At 41.9% G+C, this 26,007-nt stretch overlaps 1 protein-coding gene across 3 annotated transcripts in view; it reads right to left on the bottom strand.

Moving 5' to 3' along the window:
• Positions 1–26,007, bottom strand: part of LRGUK (leucine rich repeats and guanylate kinase domain containing) — a 108,754-nt gene that overhangs the window by 56,154 nt on the left and 26,593 nt on the right. The window contains exons 6-11 of one of the 3 annotated variants that reach the window (XM_042925164.1): positions 24,634–24,758; positions 20,257–20,400; positions 14,150–14,230; positions 12,432–12,518; positions 10,777–10,883; positions 5,025–5,144 (exon numbers count right to left, since the gene is read on the bottom strand). In XM_042925164.1, the coding sequence (XP_042781098.1) occupies positions 5,025–5,144; positions 10,777–10,883; positions 12,432–12,518; positions 14,150–14,230; positions 20,257–20,400; positions 24,634–24,758 (664 nt within the window). The remainder of the gene's footprint in view (positions 1–5,024; positions 5,145–10,776; positions 10,884–12,431; positions 12,519–14,149; positions 14,231–20,256; positions 20,401–24,633; positions 24,759–26,007) is intronic. The other 2 variants (XM_042925169.1, XM_042925177.1) reach the window with 2 other exon arrangements.

Raw genomic sequence — 26,007 nt, 5'->3', positions numbered from 1 at the left:
ATGAACTCTATTTTGCGGAGGACAATAAAAATGGCCAGTCTAAGGCCACAGAGCAGGCCAGTGTCAGTCCCAGAACTAGATGACAGGGTCCCAGCTAGCCCAGGACTCTCGATTTCCTCCCATTCTGACGTCTCGTGTTAAGTTCTGGGAACGCAGGCTGACTTTTATTATCCTGTGGTTTTAAAAGAGGAGATGAAAATAGCTAGACGTTCAACGTGTTATTTCATTTATTCCTCATAAGAAAAACCACGAGGCGGGGATTATTGTTTTCATTTTACAGACGATGAAACTGAGGCACAGCAATTAAGTGAGTGACTAAGTAGCAATGCCAGGATGACTCCCTGTCAATTCCTGTTACGATCATGCTAAGTGGGTAAAGTCACAACCCTCAAAAGCCTCTCCATTACAAAGCCAAAGCCAAGTTTTTATAATTCATCCCACTGTTTCCCTTCCATTATAATCAAGAATTAACTAGACTGGTAAATTTTAAGGTCTTAACATTACATTTAAATTATATACCTGGGAAAGAGAGTATATTCTAAGACTGTCAAAACACCGCGACATTTGTTTTGTTGTGCGAATACACTGGCATCTCTTCACACACCTCGGCAGGGCCCTGAGACCCTCTGTCTATCGGTGTCCTTGACAGTCAGGAAAGATAAATCAGGGACTTGGCATCCCGTGCTGTACACCCTTAGCATAGCCTTTACGCACCATGCCGGATTTGCATTTTCCAACAAAGGGATTGAGCGGCAGGAATTTTTTCAGAATTTCTAAAAGGAAGACACGGCAAAGAAGTCATCTGAAGCTTCTAGGCAGGTAAATAAAGAGAAGGCTTCACTGACGTGGAGATGAGGATGACAGAGCCTGTATCCGCCATGGAAACTTCTATTAAGAAGGACCTAAGATGACCTGTGGATTTTTGAATCCTGTCATCCAGTTTTCACATGAAGAAATGTTCGCTGTGAAGCATGCTCCCCAAATGCGAACATCTGAAAAAGGAAATGCTGCAGAGTGAAAGCACGGTTGCACTAAACTTACTTAGCAAAGAAATGATGCCAAATTTTAGACAAAGAAATTTGCTCGGGCCATCACCTTCAGTAGCCTTCTTCTCCCCTAAGGGCAATGCTATTCCATGAGTTTATTATTTACTAATGGATTCACTAGTTAAGTCATGGTGAACAGTTAACTCATGGTTTGCAAAGGGAGCCACACGAAAAGAACGGAGTTAGACACTGGTCCTGAGGGTTACGAGTGAGGTTAGACATTCGAAAGGCCCGTTCATGGGCCAGCTGTCGTGAAGGATCCTAACAAACCAAGTCTGTGGAGAGGAGATGATCAGGAGGGGAAGGGATCCGCAAGGTCAGACCCAACAATGGAATGGTAAAATATCCAGGGAAAAGTAACAGGAAGAAAAGATGTCTAAGACGAGCTAGCAGTTGGATGAGGAAGTAGAAATGTTTTCAGTTTGATTCAGAAGCACAGTTTCAGAATCTCAATTCTGGACCAGATTGCCTCAGGAAATAACGAACTTCTTGTTACTGCAAATACTGGGGCAGAGGTTTGGCTGTGAGCACATCTAAACTCAAGCACGTGATAGCATGCCATGTGTTGGTAAGTGAACTCTTTCAAAGGCTACCCACAAAAGCCCAGGTCTCCCTAAGGCATCCGGTAGGAAATTTAAATTGGTCCTAATGCTCAACGCAAATATGCGTCAATTAACTGCTGGACATTTAAAGAGATCATCAGCACATATGATTCCAGCACACGTTGTCTGAGTATCAAATCCCAGGAAGCCACTGTCCTGTCCACTTGCCCGTAACTACACATCACTCCCTAACTCATGCCATCACCGGCCGTTACTGTACCCCAGCCGGTCTCCCTGTATCCAGTCTTCCCTGCTCCACCCTCTGCCAAGCTTCCGGCCGGGCACACTTTCTGGAATGCAGCGGTCGTCATGACACCTCCTACTTGCAGAGCCTTTACGATCAGACTCCTGTCTACTTTTCTGGTCTTCTCTTCTGCCGTCTCCCTCTGTGCTTCCAAGTCTTGCCGTATTTCAGAGCGTACTTTCAGTTCAGCGAATACACCCATCGTTCTTTCTGTCTGGAAGGCACCCGTTCAAGTTCCACATCCCATTTACCTTCTACTCTTCCTATCCCAGAGGCTCTTTACTTCCCTCATCATAGCACCCGCCAAACTCCCTTGTTAGCCAGCATTTACCTGTCAGAATCCCATGCTAGACTGTAAGCTCCCAGGGCAAGACCACGTCTGTTTGTTTTACAGCTTACAGCCTGCACATGGCCCGTGCTCAATAAACAAAGATTAGATGAATAAATGAGTCATTCTACTAGTATGTCACATCTGTATAAATAGACATTAGACTAGACTGAATTTAGGTAACTGTAGTTCATAGATCTCACGTAGCTAAGTAGCTATGGTCTTTTACTTTACTGGACTCTAGTGCTAAATAAAAGCAAAATAAACTTGGTAGTCAAGATCATGAAAAAGGTTACAAAAATGGAGATTGCTGTAAATTAGAGGTCTAAGAAAGAAAATAAGGTTTTCCTTTCATGACTATTCCTATCACTTTCAAGGCTTAAATCTGGAAGGTGCCCAGGTGTACTGGCATCGTTTTACGTTTCTCTCATTATTCATTACTCGTCCAGGGAGCCACTGATTTGTGTGGTGATATTAAGGTTGGAAAGAGAGAGATTTTGAAGGCTGTCAATTCATATCTCCAGGCCACGTATAACTAATACAGGTAAAGAAAGAACATGCAACCTATTTCTAAAACCAAGAACAAACGGAAAAATCAAAACCTAAAACAAGTCCAGAATCTCTCAGCCACACCAACACTTGTTATATCATGATGTTTTCCTTTTCATATTTTTATATCCGGATATGCAACTTGGTGTGTGAGAATTTCTTTGAATGTCTCCGTCATGGGTCAATGTAATGTGAAAAGGAAGACAAAATACCAAGAGACAATGAAATAGAAGGGAAAGAAAAGATTCAGGCAAATGACAGAGAAAGTGCCTTTGTGAATACTTACGTGTTTCATGATGAAACTGTATTCGTGCCTTTTTTTTCCATGTAATTAAAAATCAATAAAAAATTATGTTGGGTAAAGAATAAAAAGATCTACACAAGAGCAATGACTTGCCCCTGAGGATGTGCTTTGGTTTTATCATTTGGTTTAATTAGAAAGTTGTTGCATATAAAGTAGTACTATCTTACTTTCCCAACAGATGAGATTTCTAGCTATCTACTATCTCTCTCTTTTTTTTTAATCCAACGATATGATCTTTGATCCATGCCTGGATGGAATTCTTACAACGATGGGCCATTGAGCGAATGGAAAACAAATATTAAATCAGTCACAAACATGATGGATAAGTATCCTAGTAAGTGGAAAACCAGGATTTAATAAAAATGAATAATTAGAAGGCCCATCCAGGCGAGAACACAGAAGCAGACTGGATCACAATCTTGGTGAGGAGTTAACGAACACCTCCGAGAACACATCCGATCCAGCAGGACCCACAACGTGTATCACAGACAAATATGAAGGACCTGGCTCCCAACATTCACCACATAATTAAAAGGAAATCTAATCAGAGAAAGCCTTGGTTCCTGGTATTTGGGTTTGATAAAAGGTTCCGGGTTTCATACTGGCACAACAGTCAGGATACATCTTTTCTGCCCTAGGTTGACCTTCCATTCATTGTGTTCCACTTATCATTTAAAACAGGTTCGGCACCTCTCTACAGGCAGCATGGTACACTATGCTTTTTTTTTTTTCCCTACCGTTAAGTTTTAATTTATTTTTGTTACTTCAGGGTGCTTAAAATACATTAATGAATAAATCATCCTATATATTTGAATCCTCGAGTTGTTCAAATGAGGCATGTAATTTTAGATATCTAAATAAATGGACCTGTTTAAAATAGTATTTACATTGTTCGAACATGTATAGCTTAAGGGAATGGAAGGCATTAGAAAATAATTTGTATGTATTTCTCTGGCTGTCCTAAATATCTTCGCAGCCACCTCCTCCGGTCACCGACAAACATTACTAATCTAGAAGTAATTGCTTTGCCATATGTCAAAATGAAGGGGAAACCGGTTTAAAAGACCACAGTGGTTAATTCTGACTCCCAGAAACCTTTAAAAAGTCTGTAAAGCCAGCTGAAGACTTTTTGAATGGTCCTTTTTTTGGGGGGGGCGGGGGGATTGTCCTCTATTTTAACCAGACCATTAGGGAATCACAGAGCAAAACATTTGCTCCAGAAAACTGGAGTGTACTGAATGCTGACCCAGGAGAATGGAAAAATGCTGCCCTTTCTCTTTCCTTCTTCCTGAAATATCCCTCCAAAGAGGAAGATCCATGGGGCGCCTGGGTGGCTCAGTCAGTTAAGCATCCGACTTCCGCTCAGGTCGTGATCTCGCGGTCCGTGAGTTCGAGCCCCGCGTCGGGCTCTGTGCTGACAGCTCAGGGCCTGGAGCCTGTTTCAGATTCTGTGTCTCCCTCTCTCTCTGACCCTCCCCCGTTCATGCTCTCTCTGTCTCAAAAATAAATAAAGGTTAAAAAAAAAATTAAAAAAAAAACAAAAAACAAAGAGGAAGATCCGTGGGGAGGGAAGCAAGTGGACGGCAGAGGGTGGGAGCGGCGGTCCCAGGTACACACACCAGCCCACACACCTGGCGGCGCTGATCCCAAGCCGCGCGGTCACGTCACGTGGTAACAGGATGAGCCCGTGTTCCAACGCCACCAGGCTTCACCAACAACACGTGTGTTTTCGAACCTTGGAGAGTGATTTCGGCTGCCAGGGAATGAAGTTAAGCGTCTGGGGAATTGAAGATGCAGGGTGTATGGCGGTGTAATCAACGGCCAAGAAGCTGATACGCCTCCTATGGACCTTTCGGAGCTCGCTTAAAATTAACAGCCGAAATGAGCAAAAGCCTTACCAGCCCATGAACATTACCATTTCACAGCCTTACCAGCCCACGAACAAACTCACCCGTATCTGAAGTAAGCGCTGAGCTGTCTGCAGAGGCGGTGAGCGAGCTCTCGTTTGCCACAGGCTTCAGGACCGGCCAGCACCAGCATGGGATAAGGGGCGTCCAGGCGAGGAAGAGTGCTGGAACACAGGCAGTCAGTGGGTGAGGGCCTGGGCCAGTCGGATACATACCCAGGGGGCGGGGTCTATACCACAGTCACACTAAAGTCAATGACTGAGCCCTTGCTGCATGCAGGCACAGGAGAGAAGCCTCGTCCTACTTTCCCGAGCAAGTTGATGATAATATGCCCAAAATAGCATTCACAGCATAGATAACAAACAAAATCCAAATGTATGTCAGTTTACTTGAACATTTTTTTTAATGGTCTTTATTTTTTTTATATGTCTATTTATTTATTTATTTTTGAGAGAGAGAGAGAGAGAGAGAGAGAGAGAGAGAGAGAGAGAGAAGGCACAAGCAGGGGTGGGGCAGAGAGAGACAAAGAATGTGAGGCAGCCTCTAGGCTTTGCATGATCGGTGCAGAGCCTGACGTGGGGCTCGAACCCACAAACCGTGAGATCATGACCTGAGCCGAAGTCGGATACTTAACCAACTGAGCCACCCAGGTGCCCCAATGATATTTATTTTTGAGATGGGGATGAGCAAGGGATGTGGCATAGAGGGAGACACAGAATCTGAAGCAGGCTCTAGGCTCTGAACTGTCAGCACAGAGCCCAATGTGGGGCTCGAACCCATGAACCGTGAGATCATGACCTGAGTGGAAGTCAGATGCCTAACCAACTGAGCCACCCAGGCACCCTTTGAACAACATTTTTAAAAGGAAAAAATATGGTAAGATGTATTACTTCTTGGTTGATAAAAGTATTTCCTCAAGAACTTAAAAACGAAAGTTCTGTGAGAAGTTTAACACCCATACCTACTGAATTAGAACACAGATATGCAATGAAAATGTTAACAATTAAAATTGACCTGAGCAATCACTATGTGCCAGGCACTATTCTAGGAGTCCTACATACATTACCTTCATGTAATTATTACAGGATGATAATGAAGATATTTCTATCATTGTCCCTGCTGCACACATGAAGAAACAGAAGTCCAGAGAGGTTAACTTGCTCAAAGTTAGCAGCTAATAGGTAAGAGCTAATACAGGAATCTGGGCATGGCTTCTGGGCCTGAAAGACTAGAATAAGGAAGAAAATCTCCGGCTACCAGCTGGGCTGAAGTGTATGAATTCCACTCGTGCCACAACTATAGAAATACAGAATAAAATCTACTTTAAAAATATAAGGCTGAGGTGTGGATTCTATGAAGAAGAATGGAAGTGGTGGCAGCATAATTTTTCAGTGTCTCTGAACATCCACAGAAAAAACAGAAAAAAGCTGAGAGCAAACACCCATGGCTGACATGTATAACAAAACCCGATGAAGAAGTATCTCCATGCACCACAAACCCACAAGCCTTGCACAGTGCTGGAATCTGTGCAGGGGGGCAAAAGGGCAGCAAATGACAGGCCTGAAAGAAAGGGAACCCCAAAAGAGCCAGGGGCATCCACTGCAAAGCAAGCAGGCTGAAACTACATGAACAAAAATCTGTACATCAACGGTCATAATACCTGGATTTGTAATAGTCCCAAAATGGAATCACCCCACGTTTTTCAAGAGATGGAATGGCTAAACTCACTGTGGTACATCCATGCGAGGAATATGACTCAACAATAAAAAGGGCTGAACTACTGATATATCCAAGAACTTGGATGAATCTCCAGAAAATAAGGCTAAGTAAAAAATTTTTTAAAAAGCCAGTCTCAAAAAGTTATATACTACATGATTCTATTTGTATAACATTCCTGAAATGACAACAGTACAGAGATGGAGAATAGGCCACCGGTTGCCAGGGGTTAGGGGGAGATGAGTAGGGAGGTGGCTAAGGCTCTACAAGGGAAGGACAGGGACCCTTGTGACAAAACTCGTCCTTACTGATGCTCATATGATCTACACAGGTGATAAAATTGCATAGAACTAAATGAACACACGAGTCAACGCAAAGCTGGTGAAATGTGATCAGATTCGTGGACTGCATCAATGTCAATCTCCTGGTTTTGACATTCTACTATAGCTAGGCAAGATACCACCATTGGGGGAAACATACAGAATTTCTCTGTATTATCTCTTACAAAATCATGTGAATCTAAAATGACCTCAAGGTAAAATTTTTGTTAATGATCAAAGGGAAAAAAATTGAAAAAGTGACAAATACTGAATATAGGCAAAGGATATCTTCTTCCTAAAAGAGAAAACCAAAGCAGAGGAACAGAAAAAATATTAAAGACTTAATTCATGAATACTCTCCTGAAATAAAAAATAGTATTAATAATTACAAAACTATACATTGAAAAAATACACAGCATACCTGGGAGTATTAGCCCAAAATGACCAGTAACGAATAACACTAAGACCCAGTCTAGTACATGATCAAACTTTACAGAAAAAGAAACCTATTCAGCCAGAAAAAGAGAATACCTGACTTACAAGGGAAAGAACACCGTGTATCAGATTTTGATGGCTGTTTTGCATCCCCCCAAAAAAGCGTAACATCTTTAATATATTCAAGGAAAATAGTGTGAGCCATGGACTTTAAACATAGCAAAAATGACTTTCAAGTATGAAGGGCAGAGAATATTATCAACATGCAAGAGTTCAAGGGATACCGATCCATCCCATAGTGCATCCTAAGGAGTCTACTGGAGAACAAGCTTCACAAGACCAAATACGGGAGGAGACCTCAAAATAAGGACTGGCAGTGAGCAATATACATGCGGTTATCCATACACCTGAGACCAAATGACAGCAAAGGAGGAAGTATGGGGTGTGATGGATATACGTTCTGACAATATAAATACGGTACACTATTTTTAAAGCAGGTGATTGACACATAAAATATATACAGTAGGCAAATTCATAAGGCTAGAAAATAGATATGAAGTCTCCGGGGACTGGGGGTAGCAGGCAGCGGGCAGCTACTGCTTAGTGGTTATAGCTTCTGTCTGGGGAGATGAAAAAGTTCTGGAAATAGGCAGAGGTAATGGTTGCACAATAGTGTGAATACAATTCATGCCGCTCAACTGTAACTCTAAAATAGCTAAAATGGCAAATTTTGTTATATATACTTTACCACAAAACAAATGGGGGGGTGATGGGAAGAGTATAGGTGAAGTGAAGTATGATTTCAATGTTTTCAGTAATCGCACTGGTGGTAGGATTAACACTGATACTGCTGTGCTGCGATAGGGGATTTTCAAAAAGTAATTACGGGATATTCTCAATCCATCTTCCTATTGTGTCTCTGGCTTGGGAGGAAAGGATGATACAGATGTGATAGAGAGGAGAGAGGATAAGTAAAAGTTCAATCAGGGGCGCCTGGGTGGCTCAGGTGGTTAAGCGTCTTTTGGCTCAGGTTATGATCTTGCGGTTCGTGAGTTTGAGCCCCACGTTGGGCTCTGTGTTGACAGTGAGGAGCCCGAAGCCTGCTTCAAATTCTGTGTCTCCCTCTCTCTGTGCTCCTCCCTTGCTCACGCTCTGTCTCTCTCCCTTTCAAAAATAAATAAAACATTTAAAAATTTTTTGAAAAAAAGCTCAATCAACAATCATCTTGAAATTGGATTGTATCAGTAGGAATTCAAGAGATATTTGTCATCTATCTGTAAATAGATACAGATAGATCTAGTTCGATATAGACTAGATATAAGCAGATTGAATAGACGTAGAGATATATAAATAGATAAACAGGATAGATAGAATACACCAATAGGCGGATGCATAGATGGGTAGATGAAGGAAGGAGGGAGGAAGGAAGGAAGGAAGGAAGGAAGGAAGGAAGGAAGGAAGATGGAAGGAAGATGGAAGGAAGAAGGAAGGAAGATGGAAGGAAGGAAGATGGAAGGAAGGAAGATGGAAGGAAGGAAGGAAGGAAGGAAGGAAGAAGGAAGGAAGAAGGAAGGAAGGAAGAAGGAAGGAAGGAAGGAAGGAAGGAAGGAGGAAGGAAGGAGGAAGGAAGGAGGAAGGAAGGAAGGAGGAAGGAAGGAAGGAAGGAAGGAAGGAAGGAGGAAGGAAGGAAGGAGGAAGGAAGGAAGGAAGGAAGGAAGGAAGGAAGGAAGGAAGGAAGGTGGAACGAAGATGGAAGGAAGGAAGGAAAGAAAGAAAGAACACCTTCCTAGATCTGTCCACTAAAAAGCCTAACAACGGGCAACTCAGTAGCAGTGATTACCTCTAGCCACCCAGATTGTGACTGAGAAGTACCTTTTCTCACTAAAACAAACCAGGGCTTCTGGGAGAAGTGGTTGATTGCAGAGTTTGGACAGGCCTTGTACAACACGAGCCTGGAGAACTTTGTCGTAGCAGAGAGCAAGAAAGCTATCAGCGACTACAAGGCTAGAGTCAAGATTCTGCCAGGTAACTTTAATGTTGCGTCCTCACCCCAGTCATGCCAGGGGAAGGGACAGTGGCTCCCCAATAATGCGGTGTAAAAGTCCTAAGGTCAAGAGTTAGGGTTCCCTACTGGCCCAGCCTGGGAAGGGCAACGGTAGGCCTGCCCCTGTCCCATGAGTTTGTCACAGTGAACTCCGCTCCATTCTGGAGCATCTGGGGCTGCTTGGCCATTTGCTCTTGTCTATTCGAAAGCCAGAAATGATGAAGAAATATGTGTTTTTCAGACAGTGGTGTAAATTTCTTTGATACATATTTTTATATAAATGTACCCGAAAGCATGAAACAACTAGCAATCTCATAAACTAGGAAAGAAATACAATGAAGACATAAATGCCCTTCTTTTAAATCAAATGCGCCTTTCCAGATGTATGCAAATAAATGATAAATCATTTCACCTAGAGGGCTACCATAAATATATAAAACTGTCAATGTCTATATTATTAAATTACATGTAAAAACTCATGTCCTGGATGCAAAATAAAACATCGTGCTCTCTGTGGGAAACCAACCACGTGAAGTAGAGAAGCAAATACCACATAAAGAAGAGAAGCCATTTATAACGAAGAGATTGTTACGAGTATTTTTTAAATGCCTTCGGGTATTGACAGAATTTCTACAATGTACTTATAGCATAAATGGCCAGCTGCTCCAACAGACTGTTTAAAAAGAAACAGAGAAACTGTGGCAAATCTGTCTTTGAACTCAGAGGTGAGAGATCTCTTCATGTGCTCTAGCAAGCTGGGTGACTCACAAGTACAGTGGAGTCAGTATTAAGTCTATCGCAGGTTTCCCCTCAGCTAGCCGGCTTCCTTCGATGGACCCTCCAATAATCTGCATTCACGGATGTTCTCTGACAGGCGTATCTAGCATTCATTCACTCATAGCTAAGGAAAAATTCACAGCGGATAGAAATCGGCACGATTCTCTTTTCATGACACAAAGGTCTGTGGTTCTGTCCGACGGCAGGAAAGGGGACACATTTTGAAACGTCTCGTTTCACGGTCCTCTGTCCTAGGCCAGCCGCCATTCAAGGGGCCAGCTGAGAAAGGGAAGACGAATGTACTCTTCCGCACACTTGGGACGACACCGATGAGCGAACCCCGTACTCAAGCATATGATGACCATCACTCTGAGTCAGCCAAATAAAGACCCTTCCCTCGGAGATGAGAAAGGGGTGAGTCACAGAACGGAGAGCTAAGGCAGACGAGGACGTTGTCCTGAGCTTTCCGCCCTGAGTTTTACCCCGGGGACCCCAAACGAATACCTGTCAAAGATCCTCTGTGGCTGCATCACGCTGTTGAGGACATGGGTCAGGTGATCCTGGGCTGCGACCACTTCTGGGGGAGGGTTGTACCTATTCACTGCCGCAACCTTTTCCAGAATTAGAAATGCAAGAGGAAAAACATACATGTCTAAAAAGAAGACAAGTCTCAGATTTTAACAAAACATTCTAGACATGCAACCAGGTATGGAAAATAACTCATGCTCACAGACCTTTGTGCTCAGTCTTCACGTCTACTCTAACTTTCCTAAAATCTAAATAATGACAATTATTTTCAAATATGAAATCAGAGGCGCCTGACTGGCTCAGTCGGTTGAGTGTCCAGCACTTGGTTTCAGTTCAGGGCATGGTCTCGTGGTTTGTGGGTTCAAGTCCCGCGTCAGGCTCTGCTCTGACAGACTGCTTGGGATTTTCTCTTTACCCTCGCTGCCCCTCCCTCACTTGTTCATTCTCTCTCTCTCTCTCTCTCAAAATACAAAAAATAAATAAACATTTAAAAATAAAATAAAATAAAATAAAATAAGGAGCTGGAGTCTTTGAGTTCCCTACTTCTTTATGCTTCCTGGTTTGGGAGGGGAGAAAACGAAAACAAAATCTCTAAAGCCTGAGATTACACTTTTAATGCGAGTTGCAGGAATGAAATACATAGTTCTAGATTCCAGGTCGTGGATACTGCAGGGATGTTTTTCTCATGCCATCTCATCAAGAACTACCTCAAAGATCTCAAATTCTATCCAGATCTCCTCTTCTTTCAGAAAGCGTCCTCTGTTCAAAGATAGGGGTCTTTCCCCCTTATAACGTACACGTCTCTATGCTCTGGTCCTTGTCACCCTCAAAATACATTAGCCTCATGTACCACACCTCTACTTAATGCATACTTTCCAACTGCATTCCCTTTGCAAACGTTACAGGGAAAATCTAGTAAGTGCCTCTGAGTTTGAGAATAATGATACACTAGCATCCCTAACTATTTTTAACCGTGATTTCAGAAAGGCACTTATGAAATGGAGTATCTGCCCCTCTACATATTTATACCTATTTTCATTCTCATCTCAGATTTGCATTTAGTGTAAGAAATCCCTCATTAGTGCAGATTTCAGCTGTCACCAGTCACTAAAGCATGACAAAGTACCACCCCAGGTACGGTGGCGGGGAGGCAGGTGCATAGCATTTAAGGTCTGGTTACTCTGGAACTGTGTGTCCAGGGGGATCATGATTTTAAAGGGCAGAATTAAGGGTTTAAAATATCAGGACAGTGACTCATTTGACTACCTTTTGATTATACGCAGCAGTATAGAATAAATTTCATCATTAAGTGACTGTTTAGAGCAACACAGAATCACACACTCTCCAAAGACGACAGTTATCCAAATTAAGAGACGGCCATCACGCAGCCACGCGCACACGCGGGGCACAGCGTCTGCCCCCACCGCCAATCTACTCACTGCAATGGCAGGGCCCTGGCCACAGCTGCGCTGATGCTCACGGCTTTGCAGGGGGTGAAACAAGAGAGTAAGGAACCGCTCCCTAAATCAACAGTCAATTCACGTATCATTACGTGTGCCATTTACAGCTGACATTGATCCTGCAGTGGGTAGCAGAGCCTCATAAACACAAAGAATGACATGATTACGTACCTTTTCTTCCACTTTAATTTTCTTCTGATCTAATTCTGTTAATTGTAGGAGCATAAAAATCACGAACAACCAATATTCAGACTTTTCCTATTTAAAATATCAAGAGGAATATTCAGTCGCCTGCCTTTACCACATGAGTTAGCACCAGCACGCTGCTCTCCCGAGTAGGTCTTTGGGCTGCTACCCCACCCTCCACACACACACACACACACACACACACACACACACACACACACACGTATCCCTCAAGGTGTCTATAGCTTCACGCTTACCAGTCCCCTTATTAAATGCAGATCGTGCCTTATAGCTTACAAAGCTCTTCAAACGTGCCATCTCATCAATCTCCCTGTGACATAAGCAGGACAGGTATGATCACCTCCATTTCTAGCCAGAAACAAACTAACTAAGCCTCAGAGTGGTGAAGCGTTTCATCACAGATTTCACGGCCGGAGATTCAAACCCTATCTTCTAACTACAGGGAGTTTCGTTATTGCAAATGATGAACGTTACTTATGATCACTTTGTCATTTACTTGGTATTATTTTGAATTAATTTATATCATTTGTTATTATTTTGTTTGGCAATCAGAAATAATAGTATTTATAGAACAAATTCCTTATTATTCCCAACCATCTGCTGTGTCAGGATTATCTGGCTTTTAAAACATAATTAAAGTTTAGTATCAAGAAGCTACATCTTTGAAGCGAAAGATATTTGTGGGTCACGCATTTCATAGATAAGAATGCACATGGAATGAATCTACAAAGGTATCTTTTCTGTCCTTCAATGTGTGAGCTGGGAGTGGGAGGGCTGTGTATATAAGTGAGTTAATGTGTGTGAAAGGGTTTGTGGTGTTGATTTATGCACACGAACAAATACTCCCCGTGCCTCTGAAACTGGGGCCTGATGGCCACTCTGTAAGTCCTGCTTGTTTCTTAACCAGAGACGCTTTTAGGTTGCCTGCCACTATTCCCATACCAAGGAGTGAATTTACTTTTTAATATTATTTTTCATTTTCATTTTTGCTTTTGTTTTATTTTTATTTTTTGCCTGTCTAGACATGTTCAGCATGATACACACAAACAGGAAGGTACTCAGAAGATACATACAAATTCAACAGTCTCTGGAAAGCTCAGTAAAGGGTAGAGGCAGCCAAGTGGAATGAAGGACAAATGGACAAAGAGGGAGGGACAGGAGAGCCAGGAGGGAGGATCCATTGATGAAAGAGAGGGGCTTGGAAAATAGCAGTGGAACTTTGAATACCAGAGGGGAAGAATCCCTAGGAAATATAGCATTTCGTCCTATAATCATTTCAGGGCACCACCAACTTCACGACTATATACAGACAAATTACTTTAGGCATCTGATCTTAGACTTTCTTGCCCCTGTTACAAAGCAGGACCCGGAGCCTGTCTATGCCTCCAGCATCGTGCACTCTATCATGCAAAAGGGCATTGCTCCAATCTTAGTAGCTCTGTCCTGTAACCTTTTATCACCAGCCCGAATGAGTCACATGTGACCACAGCAAGCAAGGAACTAACTCCACGCTCCCCTGTCACTGACGGCCGGTGCTACTTTGCCAAACCCTCCTGTTTCCTGAGCGACAGAGAATGAAGGTAAATGCAGCCTATTCACGTTCCAGATGTTCCTTATCAAAAGTACTTCTTGAAGAATTCCAAGAAGGTCCTCACCCCCCCCCCCATATAAATATCTCTTACCTGAACTGGATTTCTTAGAAAGTTGACAACTCGAAGGAGAGGTAGATTTTCAATGTAATCTATCTCACCCAGCTCAGCAATCTGTGTAATCAAAGAAGCAAAATATTATCAAGAGACTAAGTATACAACCAATAATATAAAACAGTGTAAGAGAGCTAGTATGGATCCTCTAAATTCAACTTACTTTAGAAACTGCTCTGTTGCTGATCCAATTTCCTAATGCAGAACGAGAAAATTCCTGCAGGCCCCTTCACTAAATGTGAACGCACAGGGCCACATTTTCTTTTTTCCTCTCTGGCTAAAGAATAGTGTGCTGTTCCTCATCTCAGCCATTATTTATTCTAAGGCAGAAATCACTGAGTATGCAAAATCAGAGGAACAGTACCAAAAATGCATGCAAGGGCTCCCTGGTTCTCCTCACCCCTACTCCTCCCCAGCCCTCCCTCCCTAGGGCTGCCTCTGCTAGACCGGCCGTTTGTGACTGGTGAAGCCTTCTTACTGAATGTGCACATGTAGCCAGCTCCATTATTTTTCCAATAAGAGAGAGTTATTTTAAGGAAAGATATAAACAGAAAACCGTAAGACACATTTCTCGACATGGGTGTTGACCTTAAAATTTTTTGTTTAAACTGCACCCTTAGGTTTTATACTCTTTTCTGTGTGGGTTACGTTTCACCACTTTAAAAAGTGAGAGGAAAGGGGTACTTGGATGGCTCAGTTGGTTGAGCGTCTGACTTTGGCTCAGGTCAAGAACTCGCAGTTCTTGAGTTCCAGCCCTATGTCAGGCTCTGTGCTAACAGTTCGGAGCCTGGAGCCTGCTTTGGATTCTGTGTCTCCCTCTCTCTCTGTTCCTCCCCTGCTTGTTCTCTCTCTGTCTCTCTCTCTCAAAAATAAAAAATAAAGATTAAAAAAAATTTTTTTTAAGTGAGGGATTGCTTGACAATCCCTTAATTTGACCAAAGTAGAGCACAGATTGCAGAATTCCTGAATTTCCCACTAAAGACAAAGAGTTTTACTTAAATTTCCTGTAATTAGCATAATTCCAATTGTATTTCAAATGTAAACATTAAACTTTAAAAATTACTTAAAAAATTAATAATCACATTTTCATTTCTATTTCTCCCCAAGCCATTTCTGCGTGTACGTGAAAGCACTCCAAAGGCAGTCACCAATAATTCCTGAGCTCTCCAAACACAAAATGCTAAAATTAAACTACTCCCAAAGCTAAGTTGGGGGAAAAAACATAGGCACCATGTTCAAAGGATGCCATTTTGAAAGACGTAATATGAAAGGTAAAATCCGAGTTACCATACAGAAGCTGCACACACTAATCTGCTGACAGTAGTGTTATGCTATTGGACACAACTCTTGTCAATACAATGACTAGATCCATTAGATTGGCATCTGGATCATCTACAAGACAACAGGATCATTTTCTAAATATTGTGATATTCAGGAAGGTGGAAAAATACAACTGGTTCACCCTGCTCGGTCAGAACTGTTGAACAGTTGGATTGATTTTCCCGTAGCACACGGCTCTTATGCTTGGACCCGACACAAATGTTAGGTGGAGATGTTTTCCTGCAGTGAACGTGTCTCACTAACGCGTGCACTTAACACGCACTGCTGATGGGAGTGGAAATTGACATGTTCTTCTTAAAAAGGCAAGCTGATATGTTTCACGTGCATAAGCCATGAACCAGCTATCCCACCTCAAGAGGTTTACAGTGAAGATCATCAGACAGGCAAAAATTAGATACAAGAACGTTCAGTCTAACGTTTTTTTAGTAAAAGTTCAAAATTTTCTAAATTCCTAAAAACACTATCATTATGCAATTAAATGAGTCATGGTACAGTCCCATAATGGGAACGCTGTGCACCCACTTGAGATGATGGTGTCATCTACGGTGATTGACATGCAAAGATCTTGAAAGGTTGCCAACAACATGAACACCATGATCACGGACTACATAAAATTATATTATAACTGAACTGTCAGACCAGGGATCACCTGGTCTTTTGAGAGTCAACGGACAGGGATCCAGCGTCCCCCCTGGTCCTAGGAAGAGGCTGTTAAGGGCACAGGACAGCAAGTATGCAGCAGCCTGTTCCCACACATGCTGAATTAGCAACGTGCATGGTGGTCCTGATGTGCCCTCCCTCTCTCAATGACCTCACCCCAGAGCAGAACCACCCTCATGTCTTCTCAAATGCCAAGACCCAAGGCTGTGTGTGTCATAGACCATTACAGAAGGTGTAGGGTACAGCACTCCAAACGACTTAAAGTGAAACATTTCCAGAAAGATTCTATTGTTAAAGGAACATCACCCATCTGCTGCTAAGAATGTCATAGCACGGCTGATCCCCAGATTCCAGATGCCCCTCTTCTCCTCGGCCCTGTTGGTTACTCCCCACCCTTAACGGCCTGTCAACTTTGAATTCCAAGGGAAAGCAGTTTAATTAGTTCCCATTTGGCCATAGCCTTCTAGGCTATGCTTTCCAAATCCAAGCAATCCAGACCTAAAGCCACCTGTTCAGGTTTTTCATAGGTAGATAGATAGACTTGTGAAATAATGACACAAAGACTCAGAGAAGTAAAACAGCATTCCCGACGTAACTCCAAGACCAATGTCTTGCTTCTAGAAGAAAGGACTGAGGTTATAATAGAGTTGACATTTTGGGGATAAGTTTTAAATGGTAGAAATGGCATCAAATCTAACAAGGACTAGAGAGAGTGATAAGGGTCCTCCAAGTAACCAGCTGATTATAAACACTGGCAAAGAAAGTTAAAAGAGATGTTGAAATGATCATGTGAGGGTTTAGCAAGGTGTTAGCAGCTAAAACCAAGTAAATGATACTGATGAAAGTGTTAAGGTACAACATCAAATGAATCATATGAGAAGCAACAGCTATGTTATGTTTCTGTCAAATGATAAATTTTCCATCCCTGACATGGTATTCTCAGTAGTCCTGGAGAAATCTCTGAGGAAATCTTTGGAAGGCTCACAGAACATTTCGAAGCACTGTTGGTTGCTCCCCAACCTGCCTGTGGGGAGCCAGGGAATTGTGTTATTGTTACGGACTCCTTCGTTGCCAAAGGGTTTCCCGCTTTGGGACACATGGCCATTTTTCTTTAATGGGAGGCTCTCTAACATTTGAAAATTATAAACTCCTTTGCTCGCTAAATGATGCCCCCTTTTTTCCTTCAACTTTTTCAAATGTAACTTGAAATGTCTCTTGAAATAGAAGAGAACAATATATTTATTCATGAGGTCGTTCTAGACCAGCGCTTTCCAATATGGAAGTTACTAGCCACACGCGGCTACTTAACACTTGGAAGACGGCTGGGACGAACTCGACTGGACTGTGAGTATAGTATACACACCCGGTATCAAAAACTTAGTATGAAGCAAGGGGTTATAAAACGTCTCATCGATGATTTTTTTTTTTTTTTTTTTGTAGATTACATGCTGACACGATAATATTTTGGAAAAACTGGGCTAAATAACATAAATTATTAAAATTACTTTCACCTGTTTCTTCTTACTTTTTTAGTGTGGCTACTAGAAAATTTAAAATTGCTTGTGTGGCTCACCTTTATGGCTTGAATTATATTTCTATCAGAAAGCCCCCTTCTAGAGCACTGCACCACGTGCTTTTCTGAAGGAAGGGACGTTAGCATTTCATTTGCTGTATTATCTGTCAGGGGTGAGAACACTGAGTCCGGACTCAAACTATTCTATATTTGCATCCTGGCTCTGCTATTTGCTAGATATAGAACGTTGGGCATGTTACTTAACTTCTTTGTGCCCCAGTTTCTTCATCTGTAACATAGTGACAACAATAGGGTTATAATGAGGATTACATGAGATTATATACGAAAAGTGCTTAGAACAGTGCCTTGTGCACAAGTACTCCACAAGTATCTCTAGATTATTTTATGACTGCAGGATTACTGTTATTACCATTAACCATGACTCCTTTTTCCCGAAGTCTGAGATGCATTCAGTTGGGATTCGATGAATGCATCCCAGCTTTGTAACACTCCTTGGACATACATAACGGGAGAGCCATTTTCACGGCAAGTTCATGAAAAGATACTAGAACCGTACAAGACAGAGACTGTGCTGACTTCGTAGGATATGCGGCATCGTGAACAAAAGTGGAATTAACTTTAGGAGTTGACCAAACAGTTTAATATACAAATCAGGTAAAAATAAGGAGGAACAGTTTTGTCAGTGATTAAAAATCCACCTTTGCCCAGACCTAAAGATGGCCTTTTCTTGCTGTTTAAAGTAACAAGTGATGCAAATTCATCAGACACAACTGGTAAGCACTATCACACCTGAAGACAGCAACGTCCCCACAGCATCACATCTCACCCCAGGAAAGAACAATGTCCCTTCCAGGGTCAGCCAAAGTTTGCATTTTCAAGAAGAAATAAACATTCAACTTCCTTAGGAAGTCTTTCCAAACAATATGATGAAGTACTCAGTTAAGAAGAAAATTGTTTCATAGACCTTAATGCATAAGTGGTCAGACATACTGGGATTACAAGCACAAATGCTTTACTGAAAATAAAGTGTAATCAATTAAGAGTGAAAGCCAATTTACATAACCTGTGAAATAAAGTGGGTGTTCAGCCAGATATGGAAATTTGAGTAAATCCAATCCTCAACTCCTACAGATTAGGAACATACACTATTGTTACCAACAGAAGATAGGAATTCACTTCCTGTGCCTCTTCTATTTAAATGACAGGCCCGGGCAACACCAGCCTAATTTTTGTTGATGTTGTTGTTTGTTTATTTTTGAAAGAGAGAGAGCACTAGCGGGGGAGGGGCAGGGAGACAGAGGATCCAAAGCAGGTTCCACGCTGACAGCAGAGAGCCTGACGCGGGGCTGGAACCCACAAACTGCGAGATCATGACCTGGCCTGAAACGGGACGCTCAACCGACTGAGCCACCCAGGCGCCCCCTGAGGCTCCTCTCTTGTCTCCAATTTCCCTGCTCTGACATCTCAGACATTCCCACTGGCATCCTTCTACACAAAATTTTACACAAACACCTCTGCTTCAGAAAGTCATGTCCACTTGGTTGCAGCTTAAACCCTTAAAACAGTGTAATTAGGAATCATCAGATTTTCAAAAATCAAGAATTGTATTTATTACAAACAAACAAAACAGTCCTGCAACTACTGCTCCAGGAGACTTTATAGAATAACTTTTTTTTTAATATGAAATTTATTGTCAGATTGGTTTCCATACAACACCCAGTGCTCATCCCAACAGGTGCCCTCCTCAATTCCTATCACCCACTTACCCCTCCATCCCACCCCCATCAACCCTCAGTTTATTCTCAGTTTTTAAGAGTCTCTTATGGCTTGGCTCCCTCCCTCTCTTTTTTTCCCCCTTCCCCTCCCCCATGGTTTTCTGTTAAGTTTCTCAGGATCCACATAAGAGTGAAAACATACGGTATCTGTCTTTCTCTGCCTGACTTATTTCACTTAGCATAACACTCTCCAGTTCCATCCACGTTGCTACGAAAGGCCATATTTCATTCTTTCTCATGCCAAGTAGTATTCCATCGTGTATATAAAGCACAATTTCTTTATCCATTCATCAGTTGATGGACATTTAGGCTCTTTCCATAATCTGACTATTGTTGAGAGTGCTGCTATAAACATTGGGGTACAAGTGCCCCTATGCATCAGCACTCCTGTATCCCTTGGGTAAATTCCTAGCAGTGCTATTGCTGGGTCATAGGGTAGGTCTATTTTTAATTTTCTGAGGAACCTCCACACTGGTTTCCAGAGTGGCTGCACCAGTTTGCATTCCCACCAACAGTGCAAGAGGGTTCCCGTTTCTCCACATCCTCTCCAGCATCTACGGTCTCCTGATTTGTTCATTTTGGCCCCTCTGACTGGCGTGAGGTGATATCTCAGTGTGGTTTTGATGTGTATTTCCCTGATGAGCAGTGACGCTGAGCATCTTTTCATTTCTAAGCCGGCATTTAAAGTAACAGCCCCTTGAGAAACCAATAACGGGTCCTAATGTGTCCTCTGACACATAGACACTGAAACCGTGACAGTTCAAGTGTGACATTACCTTATTATCCTCGAGGTTGATCACTTCCAGGAAGTCGTGGTTTTCTAAGCCCTGGAGGCTACTGATCTGATTGTGGGACAGATCCACGACCTGCAAGGCTTTTAGTTCCTCCAAACCGGTCATCTTCTCAATCTGGTTATTGCTCTAAAATGGGTAAAATACATTCAGTGCCTTAAAAGCTTCAAGTAGGAAAAAGTGCAAGGCCCAGTTTTCATTCTCGATACCGCCTAAATGTCTGAAAGTCAGCAAGCCGTGCTTGTTCCCTTGCCCTCCACCATTTCTACCAAACACTTCCCTGAACACAGAGGCAAACACCCCAGAAAGAAATCCCAGTTTTTCAGCTGGAAGATTCAGGATGCAATTTTCACTAAAGTTAATGAAAGATGAATGTTCAAACAGTAGGAAAGGCAAAAACCTAGGTGGTGTAAGCTTTTAACATTGTTCGCCTAAAGCCTAATGACAGCATATCTCCATGTTTATCTTCAGAAACAAAATATAGTGCAAATCTTTCATTGCCATCACGTGAAACCACCTGAATAGCGCGACTCTCCCATATACTTGGTTTTCAGAAACATTCTAAATATAATCACTTCAAACCACGAGGGCTGTGGTAGTCCGATTCATGCCTTGAGTTACTCATGCTCTTGTGCTGTGTCCCTCCCCTTGAGTCTAGGCTGGACCTCTGACTTGCCTTAACCAAAAGAATACAGCAGAAGGGTGTCAGTGCCCAGTTTAAGAATTGAGAAGGCCTGGCCACGTCTCCTCTTGTGTCTTGGAAACTGCCATGTAAGGACCCCGCTCTGTTTGGGAAAGAATGTGTGGAGAGGTCACATGGAGAAGAAGCCGTCACACGGAGAGGGGCCCTAAGACTAAACAGGAAAATTCCAGCCATCCCAGCATCCACGCTGAGCCCAGCCCCCAGCCAACCTGCCAGCTGAATGGGGCAAGCAGCAGCAGCAGCAGCAGCAGCAGCAAAAGCACCCTGCTGAACCCAGCTCAGCTTGTAGAACTGTTAGTTAATAAAATTTCTACAGGCCACTACACTGGGGGTGGCTTGTTATCCAGTAATAGATAACTAAACCTGGTTCTTCAATGATTCACACATAGGCATCTTCCCAGACAGTGAGCGTAAAACAAAGCAAGATTCAAAGATCCCCTTTCCCAACCCGCATGCCCCCATAACAACACATTACAGTGGCAACAGTAGTCTGCATTTTCGTGAGCATTTTCCAACATACGATTCCTTGGGTTCCCTAGCCTTAAAGAACATGCCACAGTAAAATTACACTTTTAGTTTGAGAACCATAAAGACAATTTTGAGGTTTCAATTAATACCATATGATGCCCATCTTTAAACTCAATACTTTTAACAAGTACATAACTGAAAAATTAAATTATAGCATTGTCTTCCAGCTACAATATGTTTCCTGGTACATTTAATAGCAAGAGCTCATTTTCATCCTATCTTTCATAACATTTTACTTCAATAATGAGCAAGATTTGCATTCATTAGTTTAATTCTGTGGCTCTTTATAATATGTTCAGAGAATGTTGATAATCTACAAAGCTGGGTGATAATACATGGGGGGCTCATTAAACTATTCCCCTTTTTCATATGTGTTTGAGAAATTCCATAGTAAGAAGGGGAAAATACTCATACCCCCATTTGCCTAAGTTAAGCAAAATTTCCTACTGTTCAGAGTTCAAAAAAAGTTCCAGAAAGTGTAACAGAAAAGGAAAAGAAAAAATTGCACTGAAGTTAACATAATATCCATACTAATTTAATGTATTGAAATAGGACCTCAATATCCTATTTAAAATATGCCCACATATAAAATTTATATACAATACACTTCTTCCCGAAGAACTTTGAAGTGCTGTAGCTGTGGAAGACAGACTGTAATAATTCTTCACAGCACCTCTCATGGCTTTCAAAGTGGTAAATGCATGGGCACAGGGTAAGGCAGAGAAACGTTTAATTAGCTAGCCTACGGCCACAAAGGAAAGCAGAACTGAGAAATATTCAGGATCACAGAATTTCTGAGTTTAAAGTCGTCTAGTCAAACCCTTTCTCCCACGCTGAAAACAGACACGTCGCCCCTCAAAGTGGACACCCAGTTTTAGCACACGCAGTTCTTTTCGCCGTTTTTTTTTTTTTTTTTAATCGTGATTAGCAGCGGAAAGGGGGCCTTTAGAGAGAAGCTATTTCCTTTAAAAGACGAAATGAGAAATATTCCTCATCTCCCCGGTTTGGAAAGGAAGAAATAAGCGGCTCTTACTAAGACAAAATGAATTTTAAAGTGTGGAATGCATCGCCCTTACTTGCTAAAAGAAGTGGTTGATAGCACAGCCCATAAGTGAACCACATTTCCCCCTTACATTTAGTATAAAAGCTGATGGTAGAGAATTAACAACTGGTTTGTATAGCAAGTTGTTCTTTTTTCTCTCTCTAAAAAAAAAAAAAAAAAACAAACAAAAACGTAAAATGAATGTTTGCAGTAGTAAAGCAACTGGTTTTCTCATTCCACAAATTAAAAGATAAAAGTGTTAACAAACTGTTGAAACAAATGTGTATCGTTTTATTTTACATATTTTGGTAACATTTGTAAAAAGAACCCTTACTATTCTCAAAAATTTTAAGGAAAATGAATGAGGGCATAATTTGTATTTTCTGATTCATCTTGGGTGATGGGGGCGGCAGGGATTGGGAACAATCCCCTTAATTTATTTGTAGAAAAAGTAAGTCTTCTATGTTTTTTCCTAAAAAGTGCTTGAGATGGAATTGTTAAGGTGGATTACTTTACTTGTTGAAACAAACTCTCACGATAAAATTGCTATGTGATGTTATGCTTAATCATGGGTTCAGCTCTCCTCCCCTTAAGCACGCCCCCATATCTCTTTCCACATGGCAAGCTCCACTCAAAGTTAACGGTAATGCGGATACAAAGAGAGATGTACAGAAAGGCTAAGGTTCTTTTTTTTTTTTTTTATCTTTTTTTAATGTTTTTATTTACTTTTGAGACAGAGACAGACAGAGCATGAGCAGGGGAGGGGCAGAGAGAGGGAGACACAGAATCCAAAGCAGGCTCCAGGCTCTGAGTTGTCAGCACAGAGTCCGACGCGGGGCTCGAACTCACGAACCGCAAGATCATGACCTGAGTCAAGTCAGACGCTTAACAGACTAAGCCACCCAGGAGCTCCTCAAATTCATTTTCTTTCATGCTTTGCTAACATGCCTCAGGGGGACATAAAACATAAAATCTTAGGGAAATTATTAAAACTCTCCATGCCTGTGGTCCATTGGTACTAGAACCAGTCCTTGGCCTTCACCTACCTCGCTGTAAGGAGTGAAGGCTCTTGAAAAAGCACTTCATGCTCCAAGCTCGGGGAAAGAAAATTAACACTAGCCAACATCCGCTATCTCTGGTTAAATAAGACAGGTATAGTATATTTTAAATGTCGCAGATAACCCAAGATGTCGTTTCAAACAGCAGTTCAACACTCTCCTGTGGGATAGTTCATGTAAGAAATTAATAAGCTACCAGCCTCATGGCTTAAAATCCTCCCTTGCCCACCAAGGGCAAGATATAATAAAAAATAGCAAAGCCATCCAAGGGTAAGAAGTAGGAGAGAGGAAGAAAGAAAGAAGAATCCTAAATAATCCACAAACTGTATTATCAGCTCCCAAATTAGTGAGCTATAGTGTGATTTCAAAAACACTATATGTATCTTTGGAACTCTTATAATTCTGATTTTTAAATACACTATCTGCATTTTCATTCATAGTCACAGAGCACATCATAGAGCTTAAGAAGAATGCTCTCTATGGGAAAACACTTAACAATTTCCAAGTTCTGACTGGAACTGTTCCTTTATTCTCAGCTCCAGTTCTGGTCTCCTAGGATGGCCAACTAGCATATATTAGTACAAAAGGGTTGCCAAAATTCAGTGCCCAGAGAACATCTTGTGGTTCATTTGAGAGCACTCAAGTATTAATAGCAATAAATATTATGCTTAAATGTGCTTAAATGTTATTTCTTCACGGAGACGTTATAAAATGTGTTTTTAAAAGTTGTTCCAAGTATTCCTTTCTTTGTCAGTGTAAAACGTGAATCCTTTAAAAAACTGACTTTGGATGCCAAATTAGAAAATCATTTTACCATAGCAGGAAATATTGACCCTACACACATACACAACCACACATAACACACACACACACACACACAGCATGGAAAGGAACACACAAAACTGAAGACAGTAACATTTCCTGAAGTGATTAGCTCTTTATACATTCGAAAAACCCGAGGTATCATTCATATACTTAACTGAAACATTAACTAGAACCTTCCATCAAGAACGACTTTTGCTTAGACTCACCAGACAAAGAATTTTGATGGGCAACATGCCTAAGCCATTAATTGACGTGATCTTGTTCTTGGCCAGACTCAGGTGCATCAGGCCACTGCACATCTCCAGCCCGCTGATTTCCTCTATCTCGTTGCCTATGCACCGTGACTCCGTTTAAGGAAAATGTTATTAGAAACATTTTGAAGACAAGAATAATCAGTGTCAGTCCATCATTAGAAAAATCAGACAACAGCATGAATAAAGCAGTAACGTATGCTCTATACAGGATGAACACTGTATCTTGAAATAATTTTTTTTCATGATAGAAGTGAATACTGGCACTGCTTAATTTTTTTTTTTTTTAAGACACAGCTTTTGAGTGTGCTCAGTTACATTTGCATTCACGCGTGACTCATTTAATCATTGAGCAAAAACATTTCAGGGTGCTTCGAAGCTGCCTTGTTGGCAGTGTTTGCCCTTGGTTCCTAAGTGGTCTCCATGAGAAACTCATGTGCTTTCCCACAGGCAGGACTTCTGAATACAGGGCACCCTGTGGGCGACACACACCAAGTTATCATCCTCATAACCAGGGTACCAGCCAGAGAGAGGTCATCTGTGGCAAAGGGGTGATAAAGGAACCAGTATCCTGATACCGACAGGAACAGCCTTTTCTATCCATGCTGGCTTCTCCTCTCCCTTTAAAATAAATGAGGCCTAAACTTAGTCTTTATTCCCTCATGTTAAGTTTCTAGTCATTTTAAAGTTTATTTATTTATTTTGAGAGAGAGAGAGAGAGTGCGCAAACAGGAGAAGGAGAGAGAGAATCTCAAGCATGCTCCCTGTTGTCAGCACAGAGCCGGACATGGGGCTTGATCTCACAAACCGTGAGATCACGACCTGAGCCAAGATCAAGAGTTGGATACTCAACCGACTGAGCCGTCCAGGCGCTGCCCCACCCCACCCCACCCCCCAGTCATTTTAAAATTTAATTTCTTTTCTTGTATTCCATCTTTACGGTCACCGAAAATTGCAGTCCCAACGTCACCAATTCTATTCACCTCTCTCTGGTCTCTATTTGGCAAAGTTCCAGGATTTGGTATCATCTCCCCATCAAAGCTCCTGTGTCCCTTCCCAAGTAGCCAAAGACATCACCACTCTCTCAGCCACCTATAATCTTCAGGGCATCCAATCAATCAGCAAGACTTGGCATGTTTTGCTTTTAAACACCTCTTTAATTATTTCCTTCCTTTTCATTCACTCCTCTGCCAACTTAATTCAGCTTTAGCACCGATGGGTACTTCTAACATCCATTTCTTCCGGCCTCAAATCACTTTACACGCTGTAGTCAGGTTACTTTTTTCAAAATATCGATTGGAAATCTTGTTGCAATCAAATTCTCACCGG

Source organism: Panthera leo, chromosome A2 (genome assembly GCF_018350215.1).
Source record: "Panthera leo isolate Ple1 chromosome A2, P.leo_Ple1_pat1.1, whole genome shotgun sequence".
Classification (NCBI taxonomy): domain Eukaryota; kingdom Metazoa; phylum Chordata; class Mammalia; order Carnivora; family Felidae; genus Panthera; species Panthera leo.
The sequence above is the reverse complement of the archived record's forward strand: the minus strand, read 5'-3'. Positions and strand labels throughout refer to the sequence as shown.